We start from the raw sequence: 20121 nt of genomic DNA on the forward strand, positions 1-20121 counted from the left end.
CTCACTTCATTTCATTCATTTCATCTTCCATCGCTGATACCCTTTCTTCTGTTTGATCGCATTGGCTCCTGAGGCTTCTACATTCTTCACATAGTTCTCAAGCCTTGGTTTTCAGCTCCATCAGCTCCTTTAAGCACTTCTCTGTACTGGTTATTCTAGTTATACATTCTTCTAAATTTTTTTCAAAGTTTTCAACTTCTTTGGCTTTGGGTTGAATATCCTCCTGTAGCTCGGAGTAATTTGATCGTCTGAAGCCTTCTTCTTTCAGCTCGTCAAAGTCATTCTCCATCCAGCTTTGTTCCATTGCTGGTGAGGAACTGCATTCCTTTGGAGGAGGAGAGGAACTCTGCTTTTTTAGAGTTTCCAGTTTTTCTGCTCTGTTTTTTCCCCATCTTTGTGGTTTTATCTACTTTTGGTCTTTGATGATGGTGATGTACAGATGGGTTTTTGGTGTGGATGTCCTTTCTGTTTGTTAGTTTTCCTTCTAAGAGACAGGACCCTCAGCTGCAGGTCTGTTGGAGTACCCAGCCCTGTGAGGTGTCAGTCTGCCCCTGCTGGGGGGTGCCTCCCAGTTAGGCTGCTCGGGGGTCAGGGGTCAGGGACCCACTTGAGGAGGCAGTCTGCCCGTTCTCAGATCTCCAGCTGCGTGCTGGGAGAACCACTGCTCTCTTCAAAGCTGTCAGACAGGGACATTTAAGTCTGCAGAGGTTACTGCTGTCTTTTTGTTTGTCTGTGCCCTGCCCCCAGAGGTGGAGCCTACAGAGGCAGGCAGGCCTCCTTGAGCTGTGGTGGGCTCCACCCAGTTCGAGCTTCCCAGCTGCTTTGTTTACCTAAGCAAGCCTGGGCAATGGCGGGTGCCCCTCCCCCAGCCTCGCTGCCACCTTGCAGTTTGATCTCAGACTGCTGTGCTAGCAATCAGCGAGACTCTGTGGGCATAGGACCCTCTGAGCCAGGTGCGGGATATAATCTCCTTGTGCGCCGTTTTTTAAGCCCACCGGAAAAGCGTGGTATTCGGGTGGGAGTGACCCGATTTTCCAGGTGCGTCTGTCACCCCTTTCTTTGACTAGGAAAGGGAACTCCCTGACCCCTTGCGGTTCCCGAGTGAGGCAATGCCTCGCCCTTCTTCGGCTTGTGCATGGTGTGCGCACCCACTGACCTGCGCCCATTGTCTGGCACTCCCTAGTGAGATGAACCCGGTACCTCAGATGGAAATGCAGAAATCACCCATCTTCTGCATCGCTCACACTGGGAGCTGTAAACCAGAGCTGTTCCTATTTGGCCATCTTGGCTCCTCCCCCTGAGGTGTTTGTTCTTTTGACCATTTTAAAATCAGATTGTTCATTTACCTATTGTTGTGCTTTAAGAGCTCTTCTGTATATTTTGAATAACAATCTTTTATCAGATATGCCTTTTGCAAATACGTTCTCTTTAGTCTGTGGTTTGCTTCTCATTTGCCTTTTGCAGAGCAGAAATTTTAATTTTAATTTTAATAAATTCCAGCTTATCAGTTCTTTTTTTTTTCATGGATCATGCCTTTGGTGTTGTATCTAAAAAGTCATCACCATACTCAAGGTCATCTAGGTTTTCTTTTATGTTCGTTTTTGTTGTGGATATAAGATCTGTGTTTAGATTTATTATTAGGCGTGTGGATGTCTTCTTGTTTCAGCACCATTTGTTAAAATTATGACATTTTCTCCATTGTATTTTGCTTTTATGTAAATATCAGTTGACTATATTTATACCAGACTATTTCTGTGATTGCTATTCTGTTCCATTGACCTGTTTGTTCTTTCACTAATAGCACACTGTCTTAACTACTATAGCTTTGTAGTAAATATTGACTTTGGGAAGTATCAGTCCTTCAAATTTGTTCTTCACCTTCAATATTATGCTGACCATTCTGCATCTTTTGTCTTTCATATAAAATTTAGAATCAGTTTGTTGATATCCACAAAATAACTTGCTGGGTTACTGACTGGAACTGTGTTGAATCTACATAAAGTAAGTTGAGAAGATCTGACACCTTGACAGTATTGAATCTTCCTATGTATACATGGAATAACTCTTTGTTTATTTAGTTTTTCTTCGATTACTTTCATTCAAGTTTTGTAGTTTTCCTTGTATAGATCTTGTACATATTTTATTAAATTTATACCTAATTATTTCATTTTGGGGGGTGCTAATGCAGATAATACTGTTTTTTAGTATCAAATTATACTTGTTTATTGCTGTTATATAGGAAAGCAATGAACTTTTGTATATTAACATATTCTGTAATCTTGCTTTAATTGCCTATTAGTTCTGGGAGAGTTTTTTTGGTTAATTATTTTGGATTTTCTGCATAGACAGTAATGTCACCTGCAACATTTTATTTCTCTCCTCTAATTAGTATATCTTTTATTTCCTTTTTTGTCTCATTGCACTAGCTAGGACTTACTGTACAATGATGAAAAGGAATGTGAGAGGGAAATCCTTGTTTTGTTCCTGATCTTAGCAAGAAAGCTCATAGTTTCTCACTATTAAATATGATGTCAGATGAAGGCTGTTTTGTAGATGTTATTTTTCAAGTTGAGGAAGATTACTTTCTATTCCTAGTTTACTGAATTTTTTTTGAAATCATGAATAGGTGTTGTAATTTGTTAAACACTTTTTAAAAATCTGTACAATCTTGTGACTTTTCTTCTTTAGCCTATTGATATATTGGGTTACATTAACTGATATCCAATGTTGAGCCAGTCTTACTTTTTTGGGATAAGCCTTACTTGTTTGTGGTGTATACTTCTTTTTTCTTTTTTTAAGAGATAGGGTCTCACTCTGTCACCCAGGCTGGAGTGCAGTGGCACGATCATAGCTCACTGTAGCCTCTAACCCCTGGGCTCAAATAATCCTCCTGCCTCAACCTCCCAAGTAGCTAGGAGTACAGGTATGCACCACTATGCTTGGCTAATTTTTGTATTTATTGTAGGTACAGGGTCTTGCTGTGTTGCCTAGGCTTATCTCAAGTGTATAATTATTTTTATAAATTGTTGGATTGACTTGCTAATATTTGTTGAGAAATTTTGCGTCTATATTCATCAGATACATTGATGTGTTTTTTTTCTTGCAATATTTTTGTCTGCTTTTGGTATTAGTGTAATGCTGACCTTATACAATGAGTTAGAAAATATTGCCTCTGCTTCTATATTTTCAATGCAACTGTAGAGACTTGGTGTAGTTTTCTTTCCTGAATGTTTGGTAGAATACTCCAGTGAACCCATCTGGGCTTGATGCTTTCTGTTTTGGAAGTTTATTCAATAATTAATTCCTTTAATACAATTAACAGTATTTAGATTGCCTATTTCTCCCTGTATGAGTTATAATAGACTGTGTCTTTCAAGGAATTGGTCCATCTTAACTAGGTTATAAAACCTGTGACATAAGATTGTTCATAATATTCCTTTCTTAACCTTTCTAAAATTTTATTTTATTTTTAATTGAGCCATAATAATTGTACATATTTATGTGGTACAATATGATGTTTTGATATATGCTTATATTGCGTAATGCTCAAATCAGGGTAATTAGAATATCCATCATCTTAAACATTTATCATTTCTTTGTGGTGAGAACATTTAAAATCCTTTCTTCTAGTTATTTTGAAATATATAATACACTATTGTTTTTTATATTCACCCCGATGTGCAATAGAACACTAGAACCTATTCCTCTATTTAACTTTAACATTGTACTCATTGACCAGTGTTCTCCCACACCCTCTTTCACGTACCCTCACCAGCTTCTGGTAACCACCATTCTACTCTCAGCTTCTATGAGATCAACTTTTTAAGATTCCACATATAAGTGAAATCATGCAGTAGTTTTCTTTCTGTGCTTAGCTTATTTCACTTAACACAATGTTCTCCAGGTTCATCTATGTTGTCACAGATGAAACAATTTCTTTTTTATGAATGAATAGTATTGCATATTATGTATATACCACGATTTTTAAATTCATTCATCCATTAACGGACATGGATTGTTGCCATATCTTCGCTATTATGAATAGTGCTGCAATAAACACAGGACAGCAGATGTCTCTTTGACATATTGATTTCATTACTTTTGGGTTTATACCCATTAGTGGGATTGCTGGATCATATGGCAGTTCAATTTTTAATTTTTCAAGGAACTTCCATACTGTTTTTATAGTGACTGTTCTAATTTACATTCCCACCAACAATATGTAAGAGTTTCCTTTCTCCACATCCTTGCCAACACTTGTTATCATTTGTCTTTCTGTAGTAGCCATTCTAACTAGACTGAGGTGGTAACTAGACTGAGCCATTCTAACTAGACTGAGGATGATCATATCCCTGATGACTAGGGATGTTAAGCGTATTTTTGTATACATGTTGCCCATTTGTATGTCCTCTTTTGTATATATATATTTTGAGAAATGTCTATTCAGGTCATTTGCCCATTTTTTTGGATTGGGTTTATTTTTTGTTTTTTGCTATTGAGTTGTGTGAGTTTCTTGTATATTCTGGATATTAACTCCTCATCGGATGCATAGTTTGCCAATATAGTCTCCCATTCTGTAAACTGTATCTTTACTCTGTTGATAGTTCTTTTGCTGTGCAGAAGCTTTTTAGTTTCCTGCAATCCCATTTGTGTATTTTTGCTTTTGTTGCATGTGCTTTTTGTTTTCCTAGGTGGGGTCTCACTATGTTGCCCAGGCTGGTCTTGAACTCCTCAGCTCAAGCAATCCTCTCACTTCAGCCTCCCATGTAGCTAGGACTACTAACCCATGCCAATATGCCTGGTTATTTATTTTTATTTTTACTTTTTGTAGAGACAGGGTCTTGCTATGTTTCCCAAGCTGGTCTCAAACTCCTGGTCTCAAATCCTCCTGCTTTGGCTTCCCAAGGTGCTGGTATTATAAGCATGAGCCACTGCACACAGCCTATGTTTTCTTTTTTGTTTGTTTTGAGACAGGGTCTCTTTCTGTTGCCCAGGCTGAAATGCAGTGGTGCTGTCATGGCTCACTGCAGCCTTGATGCCCCGGGTTCAAGCAATCCTATCACCTCAGCCTCCTGAGTAGCTGGGACTACAGACACATACCCACCATGCCTAGCTAATATGTGTGTGTATATATACACACACACACACACACACATATATACACACACATACATATATACACACACACATATATTTATGTACATATATGTGTATATATGTACATATATGTGTATATATGTACATATATGTGTATATATGTACATATATATGTGCGTATATATGTACATATATATGTGCGTATATATGTGTATATATGTACGTATATATGTGTATATATGTACGTATATATGTGTATATATGTACGTATATATGTGTATATATGTACATATATGTGTATATATGTACATATATGTATATATGTACATATATGTGTGTATATATGTACATATATGTGTGTATATGTACATATATGTGTGTGTATATGTACATATATGTGTGTGTATATGTACATATATGTGTGTATATATGTACATATATATGTGTGTGTGTGTGTTTTTGTAGAGATAGGGTTTTGCCATGTTTCCCTGGCTGGTCTTGAACACCTGGGCTCAAGCCATTCACCAGCCTCAACCTCCCAAAGTACTAGGACTACATGCATGAGCCACCATGCCTGGTACTATTTTTTAAATTGAGTTGTAGATGTTTCTAATATATTTTGGATATTAACCCTTTATCATATGTATGGCTTGTAAATATTTACTCCCATTCCATAGGTCCCCTTTTCATTTGATACATTGTTTTCTTTATTGCACCAGAGTTATTTAGTTTAATGTTGTCCCACTTGTCTATTTGTGGTTTTGTGTCTTGAGTTTTTGGTGTCTCATGCAAAAAAATCACTGCCAAGAGAAGTGTCAAGGAACATTTCCCCTGTTTTTATCTAGGAATTTTATAGTTTAAGGTCTTACATTTAAGTCTTTAATCTGTTTTGAGTTGATTTTTTTCTGTATTGTATAAGTTAAGGGTTAAATTTCACTCTTCTCATGTAGATGTCCAGTTTTCCAACACCTTGTTGAGGAGACTATCCTTTCCCCATTGTTTATTTTTGGCACACTGTTTATTTTTGGCACCACTGTTGAAAATCAGTGGACCATACATACATGGATTTATTTCTGGCTTCTTTATTCTGTTTCATCTGTCTATATGTCTGTCTTCATGCCAGTACAACACTGTTTCAATTACTGTAGCTTCATAATATATTTTTGTAAGCAGGAAGTGTGATGCCTTGAGCTTTGTTCTTTCTCAAGTTAACATTGGCAATTCTGGGACTTTTGTGATTTAATTTGAATTTTTGAATTTTTTTCAATTTCTGTAAAACACGCTGTTGGGATTTTGATAGGGAATGCATTGGATCTGTAGATAGCTTTGATTTATAGACACTTTAAAAGTATTAAGTCTGTATATTTATGAAAACAGGTTGCCTTTCCAATTTTTGTCTTGTTTAATTTCTTTCATCAATATATTTTAGTTTTTTTTGTATAAGTCTATCTCCTCCTTGGTTAACTTCATTTCTACGTATTTTATTCTTTTTGGAGTTATTGTAAATATATATTTTTTTTTGGATAGTTCATTGTTAGTGTATAGAAACATTACTGACTTTGCATGTTGATTTTGTATCCTGCAACTACAGTAAATTCATTTGTTAGTTTTAACAGTTTTTTGGTGGTGTTTAGTGTTTTGTATGTATATATTATATATATATTTTACATAATATATATTTTATATATTATATATAATATAATGTATAACATATTATATATTATATATAATATAATGTATAACATATTATATATTATATATAAATTATATATAATATATATATGTAGGATCAGGTCATCTTCAAACAGAAAATTTAAGTTTGTCCTTTCTGATGTGAAAGCCTTTCTCTTTTCTTTTCTTTTTTTTCTTGCCTTACTTCTGTGGCTAGAACTTCCAGTACTATGTTGAATAGAAGTTGCAATAGTGAGCATTCTTATCTTGTTCCTGATCTTAGAAGAAAAGCTTTTAGTTTATCACTGTTGACTGTGATGTTAGCAGTGGACTTGTTATATGTGGTCTTTATTTGTTGAAGTACTTCTCTTCTGTACCTAATTTGTTGAGCATTTTTACTGCAAAAAAGATATTGAATTTTGTCATGATCTTTTTCTGCATCTATTAAGATGATCATATGCCTTTTATCTTTCATTTTGTTAATGTGGCATGTCACATTTATTAATTTGTGTATGTTAAACTATAGTTGCACTCCAGGAATAAATTACACTTAATCATGGTGAATAATACTTCAAATATGCTATTGAAATATGTTTGCTAGTATTTTGTTGAGGATTTTTAAACTTATGTTCATCAGGGTTATTGCCCTGTAATTTTCTCATAGTATCTTGTCTGACTTTGTTATCAGAGTAATGCTGACTTTGTAACATGAGTTTGGAAGTAAACACTTTTTTCACTTTTTTGGGGGAAGACTTTGAGAAATATTGCTATTAGTTCTTCTCTAAGTGTTTGGTAGAATTTTGCAGTGAAGCCATCTGATCCTGGTCTTTTCTTGGAATGGAAACATTTTATTACTGATTAAATCTCCTTAGTATTGGTGTGTTCAGATTTTCCATTCCTTCAATACTCAAAGTCTTGGTAGTTTTTGTGTGTCTAGGAACTTATCCATTTCCTCTAGGTTATCTACTTTTTTTTTTTTTTTTTTTTTGCTCACTGCAACTTCCACCTTCTGAGTTCAAGCGATTCTCATGCCTCAGCCTCCTGAGTAGTTGGGATTACAGGTGCCCGCCACCATGCCTGGCTAATTTTTGTATCTTTAGTAGAGACGGGGTTTCTCCATGTTGGTCAGGCTGGTGTCAAACTCCTGACCTCAGGTGATCTGCCTGCCTCAGCCTCCCGAAGTGCTGGGATTACAGGCATGAGCCACTACGCCTGGCTGACATTTAGTTTTTCATAGTCGCCTCTTATGATGCATTTTGTTTCTGTGGTATCGGTTGTAATGTCTCTGCTTTCATTTCTAATTTTATTTGAGTTTTCTTCTTTTTCCTAGTTATTCTAGCTAAAGGTTTGTCAATTTTATCTTTTCAAAAAACTAACTCTTCACTGATCTTTTCTATTGTTTTTCTAGTCTCCATTTGTTTTCTTTCTTCTCTAATTGTTATTATTTCTGCCTTTTTACTAAAGGGAAACCCCGACTCTTCTTCTTCTTCTAGTTATTTCAGTTGTAATATTAGGTTATTTATTTTAAATCTTTTGTTTGATGTAGTTATTTATTCGTACAAACTCCCCTCTTAGACTTGCTTTTGTTGCATCCCATAAGCTTCGTTATGATGTGTTTTGATTTTCATTTAAGATATTTTAAAATTTTGCTTTTAATTTCTTCTTTGACCTATTGATTGTTGAGGAGTATGTTGTTTAATTTTCACATGTTTGTAACATTTTTGAAATTCCTTCTATTATTGATTACTAGTTTCATATCATTGTTTCTGAAAAAATAATTCATATATTTCAGTCTTAATTTTGTTGTGACTTGTTTTGTGGCTTACTCTATGATTATCCTGGAGAATGTTCTTTGGGTGCTTCAAAAGATTATATATTCTGCTGCCACTAGGTGAAATGTTCTATATGTGTCTATTAGGTCCATTTGGTCTAAAGTGTAGTTTAAGTCCAGTGGTTCTTTACTGATTATCTGTCTAGATAATCTGTCTATTAAAAGTGGGATTTTGAAGACCTATGATTTTATTGCAGTCTATTTCTCTCTTCAGGTCTATTAATAGTTGCTTTATATATTTAGGTGATCCAGTGTAGGGTCCATATATATTTACAATTGTTATTTCTTCCTGGTGAAATAATCCCTTTATTATTATACAATGAACCTTATTTGCCCCATGTTACTGTTTTTGACTTAAAGTCTATTCTATGTGATGTAAGTGTAGCAACCCCTCATCTATTTTGGTTTCCACTTACATGGAATATCTTTTTTCCATCTATTTACTTTCAGTTATATGTGCCCTAAATTGCCATTTTAATAATTGTATTCTGGCTATCATGTATTTTTTTTTCTGTCTTGCACTCTTTCTGCTTTGTGTATTTTTTTCCCTTTCTTCTATTTTTCCTGTCTTCTGTGATTGATGCTTTTCTCTAGTGGTATGCTTTGATTCCTTACTTTTTATCTTTCATGTATCTACTACAGGTTTTGCTTTGTGGTTACCTTGAGACTTACAAAGGAATGTCTTGTACTTATAACCAGCGATTTTAAAATGATAATGACTTAACTCTGATTACATACAAAAACTCTACACTTTTACTCTACCACCCCCATTTTAGTTTTTGATGTCACAATTTAAATTTTTTATATAGTATATCCCTTAATACACTACAAATATGCCTCATTTTGTCTTGATTTACTTTATTGTTCTTCAGAGATAGTGCATTTTTTTACAAATTGAAGGTTTGTGGCAACGCTGTGTTGAGCAAGTCTAACTGTCATTTTTCCAGCAGTATGTGTTTACTTCATTTCTGTGTCATATTTTGGTTATTTCAAACTTTTTCATTATTATTATTATTACGTCCATTAAGGCTCTCTGTGATCAAGTGATGTTTGATGATACTATTGTAATTCTTTTGTGGTGCTGTAAACTGCATCCATATAAGGTGACAAACTTAACTGATAAATGTTGCGTGCATACGGACAGCTCCACCAACTGGTTGTTCCTCCATCTGTCTCCCTCTCCTGAGACGTTCCTATTCTCTGAGACACAGTAATATTGAAATTAAGCCAATAAATAGCCCTGAAATTGTCTTTAGGTGTTCAAGTGACAGGAAGAGTCACACATCTCTCACTTTAAATCAAAATCTAGAAATGACTTAGCTTAGGGAGAAAAAGCATGTCAGAAACCAAGATAGGCCAACAGCTTAGTTTTGGGCCAGTTAGCCAAGTTGTGAAAGTAAGGGAAACTTTCTTGAAGAAAAGTAAAATGACTACTTCAGTGAACACACAAATTATAAGAAAATGAAAAAAACTTACTGCTGATATGGAGAAAGTTTTAGTGGTCTGGATATGTGATCAAACTAGTTGCAACATTAAGCCAAAGCCTAATCCAGAGCAAGTTGTTAAACTCTCTTCACCTCTATGAAGGCTGAGATAGATGTGAAAGCTGCAGCAGAAAAGTTTGAAGCTAGCATAGTTTGTTTCATGAGGTTTAAGGATAGAAGTTGTCTCTATAACATAAACGTGCAAGTTAAGCACAAAGTGATAATGTAGAAGTTGCATTAAGTTATCCAGAATATTGAGGTTAGATAACTGATGAAGGTGGCTACAGTAAACAATAGTTTTTCAGTGGAAACAAACAGTCAAATACTAGAAGAAGATGCCATCTAGTGCTTCTATAGCTAGAGAGGAGAAGTCAATGCCTGGCTTCAAAGCTTCAAAGGACATGGTGATATTCTTTTTAGCAGCTAATGCAGGTGGTGACTTTGAGTTGAAGCCAATGCTCATTGATCATTCTAAAGATCCTAGGGCCCTTAACAATTAGACTAATCTACTGTGCCTGTGCTCTGTAAATAAAACAGCAAAGCCTAAAGGGCAGCACATCTGTTCACAGCATGGTGTACTGAATATTTTAAGCTCCCTGTTGATATCTACTGCTCAGAAAAAAAGATTCCTTTCCAAATATCACTGCTCATTGACAATGCACATTGTTACCCAAGAGCTTTGATGAAGATGAACAAAAAGATTAAACTTGTCTTCATTTCTGCTAACACAACATCCATTTTGCATCCCATAGATCAAGGAGTAATTTTGACTTTCCAGTGTTATTATTTAAGAAATACATTTTGTAAGGCCATAGCTGCCATAGATAGTAATTCCTCTGCTGGATCAGGACAAGGGAAATTGAAAACCTTCCAGTAGGACTCACTACTTAGATGTCATTAAGAACATTCATGATTTATGGGAGAAGGTGAATGTATCAACATTTACAGGAGTTTAGAAGGTTGATTCCAACTCTTATGAATGACTTTGATGGGTTCAAGATTTCACTGGAGAAAGGTACTGCAAATGTGGTGGAAATAGCAAGAGAAATAGAATTAGAAGTGGAGTGTGTAGATGTGACTGAATTACTTCACTTTCTTAATAAAACTTGAATGGATGAGGAGTTGCTTATTATGGATGAGCAAAGAAAGTGATTTCTTGAAATGGAATCTTCTCTTGGTGATAATGCTGTGAACATTGCTGAAATGATAACAAATAAACTAGTACATAAACATATTTGATGAAACAGTGGCAAGATTTGAGAGAATTGACTCCAATTTTGAAAGAAGTTCTACTCTGGGTAAAATGCTATCAAACAGTATTGCATATTACAGATAATTTTTTGTATGTAAGGAAAAGTCAATTGATGCAACAAACTTTATTGTTGTCTGATTTTAAGAAATTGCCACAGCCACCACAACCTTTGGCAACCACCACCCTGATAAGTCAGCAGTCATCAACATCAAAGCAAGACCTTCCAGCAGTAAAAAGGCCAATATTTGGTGAAGGCTCAGATGAGTGTTAATCTTTTTATTTTAGCCATTAAGTATTTTTAAATTAACATGTATACTTTTTAGACATATTATCACACATTTAAAAGGCTACAGTAAAATGTAAACATAACTTTTATATGTACTGGGAAACAAAAATATTGTGATTAGCTTTATTGTGCTATTTGCTTTATTTAGGCATTCTGGAATTGAACCCACAATATCTCTGAGGTATACCTATATTGTAGCTATTATTATTTTTAATAGTTTTGTCTTTTAGCCTTTATCCTAATGATATCAGTGATTTACACACCACCATTATGGTATTAGAGTATTGTAAATGTACTTACTTTTAACAGTGAGTGATATACTTTTATATATTTTCATGTCACTAATTAGCTTGCTCTTTTTTTTTTCCTTTAGCTTGAAGAATTCTGTGTAGAATTTTTGGAAAATAGGTTTGGTGGTGATGAACTCTTTCAGCTTTTGTTTGTCTGGGGAAATCTTTCTCTCTACTTGATTCCTAAAGGACAACTTTGTTGGGTAAATATTTTTGATTGGCAGTTTGTTTTTCCTTCCTTATGTATGTTCTTCTATTCTCTCCTGTTCTGCAAGGTTTCTGCTGAGAAATTTTCTGCTAGCCTTGTTATAACTCTCTTATATGTGATTTGCCTCTTCTCTCTTGCTGTTATCAGGATTTTCTCTATGTTTTTGATTTTTGACAGTTTGATTATAATATGGCTTGGAGTAGTCTTATTTTCATTGAATCTGATTAGAAACTTCTGACCTTCTTGTACATCTGTATGTTTATATCTTTCCCCAAATTGGCAAACTGTTCTGCTATTATTTCTTTATATAATCTCTATTTTTTTGTCTCTCTCATCTCCTTCTATAACTCGTATGATATAGTTTGGCTGCGTTCCTACACAAATCTCATCTTGAATTTTAGTTCCCATAATCCCTACATGTCGTGGGAGGGATTCAGTGGGAGGTAATTAAATCATGGAGGTGGTTTTCCCCATGGTATTCTCATGATAGTAAGTTCTCATGAGATCTGATGGTTTTATAAGGGGCTTCCCCCTTTGCTCAGTTCTCATTTTTCTCTCTCCTGCCACCTTGTGAAGAAGGACATGTTTGCTTTCCCTTCCACCATGATTATAAGTTTCCTGAGGCCTCCCCAACCCTGTAGAACTGTGAGTCAACTAAAGCTCTTTCCTTTATAAATTACCCAGTCTTGAATACATTCTTAAAGCAGCATGAGAATGGACTAATGCATTGCACATTTTCTCTTTTGATGCTGCCTCATAAATCTCTTAAGTTTTCTTCATCTTTTCTCATTCTTTTTTCTTTCTTCTTCTTTAGTTGTATATTTTCAAATAACCTGTTTTTCAGTTCACAGATTCTTTGTATACTTGATAATTTCTGCTGTTGATGCTGTCTAGTGCATTTATTATTTCATTTATTATGTTTTTTAGCTCCAGAATTTCTATTTGATTAAAAATAATTTCAATCTCTCTCTTTAATTCTTTGTTTTGGTTGTACTGTTTTACTGATTTCATTGAATTGCTTCTCTGTACTTTAAGTTCACTTAGCTTTCCTAAAACAATTATTTTGATTTTTTTGGTCAGGCCTTGCATATATCTCTATTTCATTGGGGCCAGTTACTGTAAAATTACTGTGTTCTTTTGATGATGTTATGTCTGTTTTTTATGTTTATTTTTGCCTTATGTTGATGTGTGTGCATTTGGTAAAGCAGTCAAATGCACACACATCAATATAAGGGAAAAATAAACATTAACAAAACCAAAAAGAATCACCTTCCAGATTTTATGAACTAGTTCACTATGGAAAGACCATACCCTATGAGGGAGGGTTTGTTGGGTGGGGTAGCATCAGTGATGGTGCAGATTTGTAGTCTCTGCGTAGCTTTTTCAGCTCAGGTCAGAGTTGACAAGATCATAAGGATCCTCAGTGGCCAAAGCAGTGGATATTGGCAGTAGCAGCAAGAATTGATAGGGTCTTCAGTGGTGATGGCTGCTAAGGTTCTTCTGATCTTTCCCCCACCAGGGAAGCTGCAGCTGAGAATATTTCTCTTGGTACTAGATCTGGCTTGTAGGGCCTCTCATAGTGGCAGTATCACCAGTGTCTGATGGGCGACACTCATGGAGTAGCCACGAAACTGAGGTTTGATGCATGGGCTCACATGGAGAGATTATGGCTCTGGGATTAGAGTGGTAATGATGTTGGTGCTCAAGGTGCAGATGCCCCTTCTGCTGCATGGTATAGTATGTGAGGCATGAGTGCACATGTAAAGTAGTGTGGGAGCTGAGAACACAGTCTTTCAGTGGCTTCAGGGTTGGGGCAAGGCATAGCTCTCTATGGCTGAGCTGTTGCCCAGGGCACAGGTGCCCCTGCTGTAATGTTGGTAATAGTATACATATGAATTAGTCAAGGAGACAAGAATGAGAGCACAAGTATGCACAGAATTATAATGGCTCTGAGGCCTGGGTGGGGCTAGCTCTCTATGGTGGTTAAGTCAGTGTCTGGAGTATGGACACATGCAGGCAGAGTTTAACATTGGGGCTTGGAGTGTTAACTAGCTTACTATGGTGCTGGCTGTGGTGTTAAAAACATGGGTGAGCCCAGTGTAGTCAGACTATCAGTCTGGAGTGTGGGCATTCCCAGGGTGGCCATGGCTCCAGGGCTGGAGCTTACACATGGTTGGGAGAGGTGGTGACCCCATTCCCAAAGCAGCTCAACAGCAACTGCTTCTTGGGGGATAGGAGGAAGGTATAGCCACATCTCCCCCTCTGGGGTTCTCTTGCAGGAATAACCGTTGGTAACTCAGTGGGAAAAGATGCTAGTGTCTCCTGTGAAGCAGGCCACTAGAGACAATGTTGGTCCTTTCTGTGTCTAATACTGATAGCTTCTACCTTTCTTCTTTGTTCGTAGCCAAATCATGGCCTCTTAGGTGTGCCAATCACACCAGCAATTCTTTCTGCGTGGTTATTCTCCATTTTTTCCTTCACGATATTGCTGCAAATTCTTTAATGGGCCCTTGAGTCCTCTCGGGGCTATTTTAGTTTGTGAATAGCTGTCTATACTTGAATGCTTTGGAGGGATGAATATCTCTTACTCCATGATCTTGGTGATAGGTCCTAAACAGAGATTTTCTTAAATTCTAGAAACTATTAATTCCCCCATTCATTGCAGAGGAAGTCTGTGTGAATGTTGGAGCATGATTTTGACGTTTAGCCAGGCAACTTACAATTCTGTCTTTGCCCTCACTTCCTGCTTGCACAAAGCCTCAAGGTCATTCACAGGTGACAGCTCAGTGCCTTCTCTATTTCTTCCTTAGAATGAGCGTAGTCCTGGGCATATAACTGGTCTTCTAGATTTTTGGGAGTATGTCAGAGATTTTCAAATCCCCTATGGATATCTCATTACTCAGCTTATGTTTTTAAGCTTCGGTTAGTCTATTGTTTTCCCTGACTATTATCCAATACCTTAGTCATAAGCAAAGTTAATCAATTGCCTGTAACTGTTTTGATGAATGCCCAGAGGAGAAAGGTTTTTCACAGTGGGTGAGTTCTGATTTAAGTAAAATAAAGACAGCCTTGCAAGTGGAGTCTTCCAGAGAACTGCCAGACATGTCAAATAATGGCAATTTCTTGGGAATTTGAAAGGGCTCTATCCCTGTTTTGCTTTCTACAGCGGCTGCCAGACAATTTGTTTTCACTATGAATGAGAGCTATTACTTTTTAAGGCTATTACAGAGTTGGATACTGGGGGATGAGAATAATGTAAGCCAAAGCACCGCAAAGCTCATTTTTCTCACTGAGATTCAGCCATTTTCCTGAATAAATGCTCCCTGGGTAATTGCAAGTGTTTGGTTAATTTTCAGAGTCTTACAAATTTGATTCTGATATTTTTTGCCAATTTTCTTGCTTTCTTTATAGAAGAGAGAATTATCAGAATTTCTTTCTCTATTGTTTTCCCTATGTAAAAAGACATATTTTATATATAGTATTATCTTAACATTTATTGTACATACAGTTAGAAAAAATTTTACTGACATGAATATTTCTAAATCAAGAAGACATTTTAAAGTTAATGATTAGGAGAAACCATAGGTTATCAAATGCTTTGGAAAAATATGAAGATAGTGTGGTTGCCAACCTCCAACATGTCACAAATAATCCTTACTTCCTAGTTTTGTGGTTCTTCTTTTCCCTTACTGAATCCGAGTTGATTTGTACAACCAAAATAATCATATGAAAGTGATAGTGTTTGACCTTTGAGACTAGTTCATAAAATACATTGCCACTTCCACCTTGGTCACTTGAATAGGTTATTCTTGGAAAAGCCAGATACTATGTTGTGAGGACACTAAAATGTACCTATAGAGAGGCCCATGTGGAGAACTGAGTATTCCACTAAAGCCAGTACTAATTTACCACCTATGTGAGTGATCCATCTTGTCCAGTCCCAGCCAAGCATTCTGATGACTACAGTACCACAAAGCATCTGACTGAACCTTTTGATAAGCCTTTATCCAGATCTGCCTAGCCAAGCTGTTCCTGAATTCTTGACTAATAGAAACTGTGAGATAATAAATGTTTACTGTTTTAAGCCACCAAGTTTTGTCATAATTTGTGTCTCAGCAATTGATTACTAATATAATAAGCAATTGAAAGCATTTATTTACAAGGAAGCAAATATCCTCAGAAAGAAATTGAAATATATTTTTAAAAATTTCCCCTGAGAAAATACTAGCCGTACATAATGGTAAAGGCTCTTTCAGACATACCAAACTTTCAAGGTTATATTCAGAGCACAAAAGAAGATTGTAACTGTAACTATTCCATATTCATTTTCTGAATATGGAATAACTTCATTATCATGACCTGAAAATAATAAAACCAATGAAAAAAATTATAATTTTACTTATGAATATATATACAAAGATCCTAAAAGGTTCTACTAACAAATGGAATCTAGCAGGATAAAGCTTTCTAGAAATGCATTGTATATACATAAAGCTATAATAATTTAGACCTGAAGTACTAGCATCAGAATAAAAATATATTAATAAAAATTAATTTTAAGAACTCAGAAACAGCACATCAAACCTAATACCAGTTATGAAATAATCCATTCCTTCCAGACTTAGTTGAAGTGTCTAAATCTATATTATAAACATCTAATGCATATTAACAAGTATGTATATATGTAAATATGTATATATGTAATATTTTAAATCAAATATACATATGATACATAAATATGGCTTATAATGAAGCAGATTGACATTTGAAGCGTCAATATCTTTAATCTAAAAATAGATCTTAGAAAAACTAAAAAAAAGTCTCTCAGTTATAAAATCATTCAAAAAGGAAAATAGGAAATTTGAGAGGAAGAAATTCAAATACCAATAGATACTTTAAAAAGTATAATTTAGGCAATAATTCAATAGGTAATAGTTATGTTCTAACAAATTCCCCTTGGTTTACAAAAAAGAACAGTAGGCAGTGTTGAGTTCATTTGAGAAGTGAAAGGTAAATATAATTAACAAACTTTTTGGAGATTATCCACAATATGCCAAAATCCTTAATATTGACCCAGACATTTTATTTAACATTTGAAATACGAATGCTTTACATCCTTAGCATTGCTCGTTTGTGTTTTCTTTATATAGATACTATTTTTAGCAAAGGAAATACATTAAAAATCAAATTTTCATTGCCCTTCTACCTAGGAGAAAGCGGGCAGTTTGATGCATAGGAATGCAAGGTTTTATATTATTTTCCTTATGATAAATCTAAAAGCTAACTCTGGTATCAGTTTGTCTCATCACATTTGGAAGGTGTGACATACCTGCAAATAGCGGACCACTCGGCAAACCAGATCAGGTGCCATGAAGTCTCCAGTGAATCGCCAAATAATATCTGTCAAGATGTTGACCAGTCCTGTGAAAGAATCTAACAAAAACATACAAGTGCTTACATTCAGGGTTTATTTTTATTTTTATTTTTCAAATTTGCAGCTAAGCCACAATAGAAATGAAATCCTGGGGAGGTTCATTTTTTATTTTTTTCCTTCCTGCTTTATCAGATGGCCACTGAGGAAATGCACAGCAAGGTAGGAGTTCTTTGACTTATATTATTGCAGCTTCTTACCACTTAAATGTAGCCACCTAGGAAGAATTTCAGTAATGACTGAAGAGGAATCATGCTAATCATAGAGTTGACTTTTTAAGTCCCAGAACAGAAGTTTTCGGGGTGTGTAGGTCTGTACTAAAGAAAGTACTGTGTGAGAATCAAGAGGACAAAATTGAGAAAAGCAAAATCATTATCTTTGGAGAATACTTCAAAATTCCCCTTACTACACCCATTATTTTGCAAATTGGACCTCTTATTTTTCCTTATGCCCAGTCTTAGTCCCCCTCCTCCCAGGTTTCTTCGCTTTCTTCTCCTTTCCACTTTCAACTTCTACCCTTGGAAAACAGCAAGTATATGATCTATCCATTTAATTAATGTACTTGGTTGAATTACAGAGGCACTAAGGCCAAGGTCAGGACATTTGTCCTCTTGTGGGCAGGTCATCTGTACTCAATTCTATAGTTACAGATTGTACAAGCTGTGCAGATGTTTATAGCAGAAATGGCAAAATAGGCTATATGTCTAAAAACTGCCCCTCACCCCTCCATGACAGACATCACTAATTTATCACGTAATCCAGAATCTTTCTCAAAAGAGTGCTGCAGGCAAGGTTGCAGAATAGAAGGCTCCACTTATCATTCCCTCTTCCTCCCTCAGCAAGGACACTAATTTAGCAACTATCTACACACAAAAAAAGTAGCTTTGTAAGCACCAAAAATCAGGTGAGCTCTCATAGTGCTTGGTTTTAACTTCACATTGCTGAAAGAGGCACTGAAGAAGTAGAAAAAAAAAACAGTTTTAAATATCTAACGCCACCCCTCTCCCATCCCCCAGCAATGGCAGCAGGGTATGGAGAGCATTCCTAGGTGCCAGGGGAGAAAAGCACAGCAATTGTGAGGCATTGAACTTAGTTCTGTCCTATTATAGCATAAAAGAAAACTGGGCCAAACTCAGCTGATGCCCCACCCCATGGAGACAGCATTTATATTACCTCTAGCCAAAAGGAAATCACCAATCCTGGTGGTCAGAACTTGAATTCCCACAAGCCTTACCGCTGCAAGCTAAAGTGCTCTAGGGCTCTAAATACACTTGAAAGTCAGTCTAGGCCACAAGGAGTGCAACTTTCAAGCAAGTTCTAGTTCTGAACTGGGCCCAGAGCCAGTACACTGGGGAGGCACATGGCCTAGTGAGATACCAGCTTGGGTGGCTGAGGGAGTTCTGGCACTACCCCTCCCCTAACCCCAGGCTGCAATTCTCACAGCTCCAAAAGAGATCCCTTTCTTCCACTTAAGGAGAGGAGAAGAAGGAGAAGGAAGGAGTAGGAAAGATTTTGTCTTACATCTTGGATACCAGCACAGTCACAACAGGAGAGGGCACTGGTCAGCTCTGAGAGGCCCCCTTTCCAAGCCCTAGCTCCTGGATGGCATTTCTAGACATGCCCTAGGCCAGAAGAGAAACTACTGCCTTGAAGGGAAGGACATAGTCCTGGCAGCATTCATCACCTGCTAACTAAAGAGTCCTTGGGCTCAGAATAACCGGCAGCAATACCCAGGTACATTGAAGACTGGATGAGACTCTGAGACTTGCCGATCAAAAGTCATCAAGTGGCTGAATGGATTGAAAAAAAAAAAAGGATTCAATGATCTGTTGCTTACAAGAAACACACTTCACCAATAAAGACACAAGGCACACATAGGCGGAAAATAAAGGGATGGGAAAAGATATTCCATGTCAATGGAAACCACAAAAGAGCAGGGCTAGTTATGCTTATATCAGGCAAAATAGATTTCAAGACAAAAACTATAGAAAGAGATAAAGAAGGTTACTATATAGTGAAAAACGGGTCAATTCAGCAAGAGAATATAACAATTGTAAATATATATGCCCCCAACACTGGAGCACCCAGACATATAAATTAAATATTGTTAGAGCTAAAGAGAGATATAGACCCCATACAATAATAGCTGGAGACTTCAACACCACAATTTCACCATTGGACAGATCTTCCAGACAGAAAATTAGTAAAGAAACACGAGAGTTAATCTGCACTATAGACCAAACAACAGTTGTAGAATACACATTATTTTCCACAGCACATGGGTCATTCTCAAGAGTAGACTATATGTTAAATCACTAAAAGCCTGAAAACATTAAAACAAAATAAAATAATATAATATGAAGCATCATCTCTGACCATAATGGAATAAAACTAGAAATCAATAACAAGAGGAACTTTGGAAACTATACAAATAGATGGAAATCAAACCATATGCTCCTGAATGACTAGTGGGTCAATGAAGAAATTAAGAAGAAAATTTAAAAATTTCTTGAAACAAATGATAATAGAAACACAACATACCAAAATCTATGGGATACAGCAAAAGCACTA

The 20121-nt window shown here is 36.1% G+C and overlaps 1 protein-coding gene across 5 annotated transcripts in view; it reads right to left on the bottom strand.

Annotated features, from left to right (window-relative positions):
• Positions 1-20121, bottom strand: part of NPSR1 (neuropeptide S receptor 1) — a 233521-nt gene that overhangs the window by 82888 nt on the left and 130512 nt on the right. For 2 of the 5 annotated variants that reach the window (XM_024249778.2, XM_002818064.4), the window contains exon 3: positions 17449-17552. The exons of 2 other annotated variants lie outside the window; for them this stretch is intronic. In XM_024249778.2, the coding sequence (XP_024105546.2) occupies positions 17449-17552 (104 nt within the window). The remainder of the gene's footprint in view (positions 1-17448; positions 17553-20121) is intronic. One more of the 5 variants, XM_024249779.2, reaches the window with a different exon arrangement.

This window comes from Pongo abelii, chromosome 6 (assembly GCF_028885655.2).
Source record: "Pongo abelii isolate AG06213 chromosome 6, NHGRI_mPonAbe1-v2.0_pri, whole genome shotgun sequence".
Classification (NCBI taxonomy): domain Eukaryota; kingdom Metazoa; phylum Chordata; class Mammalia; order Primates; family Hominidae; genus Pongo; species Pongo abelii.